The sequence below is a fragment of the Borostomias antarcticus genome, assembly GCF_949987555.1.
Source record: "Borostomias antarcticus genome assembly, chromosome: 1".
NCBI lineage: Eukaryota > Metazoa > Chordata > Actinopteri > Stomiiformes > Stomiidae > Borostomias > Borostomias antarcticus.
Genome location: NC_140234.1, coordinates 56,359,679 through 56,366,287, shown reverse-complemented (window position 1 = coordinate 56,366,287; position 6,609 = coordinate 56,359,679). Strand labels below are relative to the sequence as shown.

Below are 6,609 nucleotides of genomic sequence, written 5' to 3'. Positions count from 1 at the left end.
ATGAAGGCAGAGAGAGAGGCTCTCTCCAAAGCCACGGCCGCTCCGCGACTCTGGCTGCTCTGGTGTCTTCATGTCTTGATCCAGTCAGGTAAGTAAAAACTTCCCGCTGTTCTCAGGCGAGCGAACGTGCGCTGACCTCACGGGGAAGAGTTGGGTTTGAGTTATAAGGAGAGGGAAGGTGGGTGGGAAGAGTTTGGAGTGAGTGTGTACGGAGGTTTGAGCACGCTTCATGCCAAGTTAGTGTGGCTTGGAGCTGAATAAAAAACACATTCATTTCTCTACTTGCAGGGATCTGATTAGTTATTCATATGTGCAAATGAATCAATTATGGTAATATGATAGGCTACATATTTTCAAATGGATCCTTTCAATTTCCAAGCACTGGCCAGCCATGAATAGTTTTTCTAACTTTAACAGCAATTGCATTCATTGATTTCATGGATTCCTCAAAAGGTAGCTGTAGGAATGCAACAGATATATTGTTAATAATATGTTTTATAATGTGTAAATATTGTAGAACTATACTTCCAGTTCCAGATATTGTTTCAGTTTTCGATTTTGTGATCATCAAGAAGTGATCATACCAAAAAAAACATTTAAAATACATGTGAAAACAACCAAACACCATTTCTTTTTGCATACAGGAATATTGTAGAGCTAACAGATGACTCACAGTATGAGTCATCTCAATAATAGTTGACCTCCAAGAGAGCCAGGAGTCTGGTGGATTGCCCAGTCCTCCATCTGCTTCAGAGCACACCTGGTCCAGTCAAGGGATCATTCAAACCGGGGCTGGCTGGATGTTGTTGGCTCAATGATTTCAAAAGTGTCTCAATGGCTTCATTATTGTGTTAAATGCTTCAAGGAAGTTGTACGAATATTTTTCTCCAAAGCACAACTCAAAATGTGTATGAAATCAGAAAATAAGGTGTGGAGACTATAAGAGTCAGCATCTTTGTATACTAGGTGTGGAGACTTAGTGACCAATCCTCTTTGTATACTAGGTGTGGAGACTTAGCGACTATTCTTCTTTGTATACTAGGTGTGGAGACTTAGCGACTATTCTTCTTTGTATACTAGGTGTGGAGACTTAGCATTGAATTTTCTTTGTATACTAGGTGTGGAGACTTAGCGTTAGAATTTTCTTTGTATACTAGGTGTGGAGACTTAGCATTAGCATCTTTGTATGGGTGTGGAGACTTAGCATTAGCATCTTTGTATACTAGGTGTGGAGACTTAGCATTAGCATCTTTGTATACTAGGTGTGGAGAATTAGTGTTGGAATCTTGTTTGTCTGCTAGGTGTGGAGACTTGGCATTAGCAGTGAGTAAGTACATTTTATTTATGTAGCACTTCTCACAGAGAGGACTCACACAATGCTTCACACAGTTTAAAATACATACAAATAATCAATAAAATTAAAACACAGGACACAGTACAACAGTCATAGACATACAGTCAAATTGATTCGACAAACACCTGTCTAAACAGAAGCGTCTTTAGCTGCTTCTTAAAAATGCCCACAGAGGCCGCAGCTCTCAAGTCCTGAGGAAGTTGTTAGATTAGCGATTACGGAATTAGCACTTAGCGATAGCATCATGTTTGTACGCTGCTGTAGGTGTGGTTGTGACATGTCACTGCAGCAGTGATGTCATCGACCTCAGAATCACTGAGGCTCTCTGTCCCCGCTTCAGCCAATCAGAGAGTCCCGTTTTGCTCTGAGTGCACTTTTCATGGCCTGCCAGGAAGGAAATCGGGCCAAACCGTGGAGCTGTACGGTCAAACAATCCCAGCTTTTGTTAGCTCATCCCAGCCTCCCCTCAGGCCTGCCAGCCGTTACCACGGTGATGAGGAGCCACCACACAGACCCTCTCCGGCGCTCTCTGCTCTGGCGGAGGGGGGGGGGGGGGGGGGGCGGCGGAGGGGGGGGGGCACACTTGAACCAAGTCATCCACTGCCTCCCACAGCATGGCAGCACAGCCACCGTCGCTAGCTACAGCGTTGGCACCCACACATCCTCTCGTCAGAGGGATAAACCTCTGGTCAATGAACTCTGGAGAAGTTGCTGTTAAAGTAGTACTAGAAGCAATCCACAAAGCTGAAGTTGTTTGTTTAGGCTATTCGCCGTGCGATGGCGGGTTTTTGAGCCCCTGCTCTGGAAGGTGACTTGCTGTTCATGTCATTGCCAGCCACAAATTCTTGAATTTGAAAGCGTCATTGGACAATGGAGGGTTTATCTTTCATCAACAAGCTCTATGGCGAGTGGCGGATTTAGTCATTTTGGGGCCCAAGGCAAACAGACCCCAAACCCTTGTTCTCCACCCTTTTCAATCCTTATTTAATGGCTCTACTGGTATTTTTCCTAGCTGAGTGGATACCATTACACTGATACTAGCCCATCTACTAAAGATAGCAATGCTGCTGATAATAACAAGATGTCAGTAGGAACTGTTAACTACTTTGAGTAGAGTTAGATTACATTAGCTGGCGAGCCTACTTGTCTCACATAACGTTAATCACCTCATATTAAAGGTGGGGTAGGTAGTTTGACGTCAACAAGGCCTCCGATTGGTCATCTTTTTCAAAAGAACCCACCCCTCCCTCCTGTCAATCATGATGTAGTCCCTCCCTCCAAACATGACTGGTAGGTGTGGCGAGATAGAGACCCTGATTGGTCAATACATTTCGGCGCGGTGCATTCTTTGAGTCCAACAAACAGAGGCAGCGGTAAACACGGAGATCCAAGTTTATTCTCAGAGCACTTGTTACTGATAGCTGAAAGGATATTATGCCAATTTTACAAAATAAAGCCAAAAGCAAACTACCTATCCCACCTTTAAGCTATAGTGTTAGCTAGCTCATCATTGGGCTTAGCAGTGACTTAGTTTGACTTGAGTTAACGCTGGGGGAAGGAACTCACCAGCCAAAGGTTAGTATGGTGACTCACTGGTGACAGTATGATGGGGCGGCTGTAGCTCAGTAGGTAGAGCGGGTCGTTCAATGATCGGAGGGTCAGCGGTTCGAGTTCAATGATCGGAGGGTCAGCGGTTTGAATCCCAGCTCCGACAGTCCACATGTCAAAGTGTCCTTGAGCAAGACACCTAACCCCAAATTGCTCCCAATGAGCAGGTTAGCACCTTACATGGCAGCTGCCGTGAATGAGTGCCGCTAAGGTGGAAAAGCGCTATATAAGTACAGTCCATTTATTTACTCACTAGTGGGTAATCTGTTATCAGCATCTTCATCAGCTACATTACCATCTCCAGCCAAAGGAGGGTTCTCCTGTAAGGTTGCAGGTCCTCTTCGCTACTAGTATTAGCAACGCTCACACTGCTAGCGCTTCTTGCTGCTCTTTGATAGTGTTGTCAGTAGCCGCCGTGAAAAAGGTTGTTACCGTTGGCAGTTTTGCTAAAATAACCTTCTGCTTACTTACTTACTCCTGCTTACTCTTTTTTTTCAGTTTGCTGAGGTAACATTAGCTTTTCTGCTTCAGTTTTGAAATAGTGCGCCCAGAGTGTCTGAATCATTTCCATGGAATAGTCCATTGTCGTGACTGGGGAGGGCTGACTGAGACACTCATGAATTACACATTCTGATGTTATTTAACGTATGGATTTTTAGAAAGAAATAATTATTAGCGAAAAGTTAATACAAATAATTCTTAACTATACATTTATGAGGTGTTTATGGGGCCCTTGGTAGGTTGGGGGCCCAAGGTAATTGCTACTTTTGGCTAGTGGGTAAGTCTGCTCCTGCCTATGGCTTCATGCAAGATCTGGCAATAGATGGCATTGCTGCTCACAGAGAATAGGCTTCTTTTTTTTTTTTATCCCACAATGATAGTCATTTTTATCCAAAGTGCTTTACAGTCGCCTTTCATTCACACACCAATGGTGGCCGCTGCCATGCAAGGTGCTAGCCTGCTCATTGGAAGCAATCTGGGGTTCAGTGTCTTGTCCAAGGACACTTCGACATGTGGAGAGGAGGAGCCGGGATTCGAACCAATCGTTGGACGACCCGCTCTACCTTCTGACCCAGCTCCTATCCATAGCTGACCCCAGCCCTCCTCTGGCCTGATTTCAGGAGGCGTGGCCGGGGTCAACATCACCAGCCCGGCCTCCCTGATCCGCGGCGTCCTGGGTGGGGAGGCGGTGCTCTCCGTCCGCTACAGCAGCGCCAGCACGGACCCGCCCGTCATCAAGTGGCAGCTGAAGAGGGACAAGCCCGTCACCGTGGTCCAGTCCATCGGCACCGAGATCATCGGGAACCTGCGGCCCGAGTACCGCGACCGCATCCTGGTGTTCGAGAACGGCACCCTGCTGCTCCACAACCTCAAGCTGTCGGACGAGGGCGCCTACGACGTGGAGATCTCCATCACGGACGACTCGTTTACCGGGGAGGGCAGCATTGAGCTCACGGTCGACGGTAGGTGATGCGGTAGACGACGTCGTCTTGCTCGCTGTCTGCGCCGAAACGAGACCCTGCTTGTGGTTTTTATTTCCTGTTCTTGACTATGCTTGTGTACTTCACACACCAGATGTAGGCCTTGTAAGCTCTATGTGATCAACACTTGAGAACATGCGTCGCGTGCGTATATTGTGTGGTAGTGTAGTAACATGTCAGCGCGTGTCTCGTCTGCGCAGAACCAATATCCAGACCCTACGTGCACGTGGAGTCCTCCTCTGTCCTGGAGCTCAGCGAACACTTCGTCCTCAACTGCTCCCACGAGAACGGCACCAAGACCACGTACAGCTGGCTGAAAGGCGGGAAACCGCTGAGCAACGAGACGCGGCTGCTGCTGTCGCCCGACCAGAAGTTCCTGACCATCAGCCGCGTCCTGATGGTGGACGACGACATTTACAGCTGCTCGGTGGAGAACCCCATAGGAAACATGAGGAGCCTGCCGATCAAACTGACTGTGTACCGTAGGTGGAGCGCTTCTTGCTTTCCTTGGTTTCAGGGACCGATCACAAGCTCGAGAAAGAGAGAGAGAGAGAGAGAATAGCTAAACCAAGCCTTATAGGCTAAATCGTCATCGCTATGTACTCACAAACTGATTTTTTTTTTTTTAAGAGTAGAAAAAGAAGGGAAGTGAGATCATGAGCTGGTTTGTAGCCAATGAGACACGAGTAAGAGTGTGTGTGTCGAGGGGGTGGAGGTGCACATGGTGTAAACACAGCTAACACTGCTACAGCAGTATGGGGCCGTCAGTATACCCCTGACCCTTTGTTGACCCCTGCCCTGTGTCTCCTTACAGGAAGGAGCTCTCTCTACATCATCCTCTCCACCGGCGGCATTTTCCTTCTCGTCACCCTGGTAACCGTGTGCGCATGCTGGAAGCCCTCCAAAAAGTATGTCTTCCCATTGGCTCTCTGCTGTGTGTCTGTCTTTGGGCCCTGCTGTGATTGGCCCTGGGCCCTGCTGTGATTGGCCCTGGGCCCTGCTGTGATTGGTTCTAGGGAGCAGTGTTTTATATTCAGTAATCTCCATCCAGTCCAGGACCAGTGAGATACATGTGTAAAATGTCTCCCAGGTACACTGATAGTCATGCACTAACAGAGGGTCTGTTTTAGCATGGCACTGAAATACTTTATTTAGACTAGACAAGAACAATGCCATCATGAAATGTCACGAAATGCACAGACTGTAATCTCTCAATGAAGCAGCTGCTTTTGCGACACAATACCAAGACATCAATCAACATGCTCTTATTTTATTATTATTATTTATCTCCTAGGCCAAAGCATCCTATTAGAAAGCCACTTCCACGGCCTCTCTCAAGGTCATTTCACCATATTGAACATTCACCAATCAATCATGCAGGTATGGAACACATATTGTCAATGTAACCCAAGTATAACCTCATAAAGTAAATACAAAAAAGTGTGCACATTTTCTTGGATGTTTATTGTGGGAATACCTCAAAGCTTCACATTTTCATTCATCCTTCTTGTGCTTCTATATTTGTAGTTGACTTGGTGCCAAGAATGACAGGGCATGAACGCAAGAATCCAGTAGCGCTCTACATCCTCAAAGAAAAGGTAAGCCTACATGTCGCTACTTGGAAGACGTAAAGTTGGTGTCAGTCCGCGTGATCAAAACCAAGCCATAAATACTCAGCCTTGAAAAAACATTCCATAAAGATCTAAACTGCTAAGCGATACACAGCAGACTGGTATTTATTGTAGATGTCAATTTTGAAAATACAGACAAGTTAGTGGGTGGATTGGTGGGTGGAGGTTACTTTGGATTATTTCAGTCTAAGTTTCTATTGTATATTGACTTCTCTTTGTCTGACTGCAGGAGGCCCCCAGGGTTGAACATGACTCACGCGTCCATGTGGGCCCCCGTCTTGATGCCATCAGCCCCCCTAGCTACAGTAGCTCGCTGCTCCCCCCCTCCTCGCGCTCCCCCGAGCCCCCGGCGCGCTCCTCTCGCAGGTACCCCCGAACGCCGGGCAGCTCGCCCACCCTGCCTCACGGCAAGACCCCCCCGTCCCCGCCGCGTACCTCTGTCCGTGGGCTGCGCGCTCCTGCGGGCAAACCTGTCCGTCAGTCAGAAGAGCTCGCCCCCACGCTGCAACGCAACGGTACGCCTGCTCCGACCTGA

The 6,609-nt window shown here is 47.5% G+C and overlaps 1 protein-coding gene across 1 annotated transcript; it reads left to right on the top strand.

Annotated features, from left to right (window-relative positions):
• On the top strand, nt 1-6,609 carry hepacamb (hepatic and glial cell adhesion molecule b; the record flags this gene model as incomplete). Its single annotated transcript, XM_084436866.1, has 7 exons — nt 1-88; nt 4,084-4,425; nt 4,644-4,925; nt 5,258-5,351; nt 5,534-5,562; nt 5,971-6,041; nt 6,304-6,609. 7 exons carry the CDS (start codon nt 1-3, stop codon nt 6,607-6,609), a joined length of 1,212 nt encoding a protein of 403 aa, XP_084292992.1.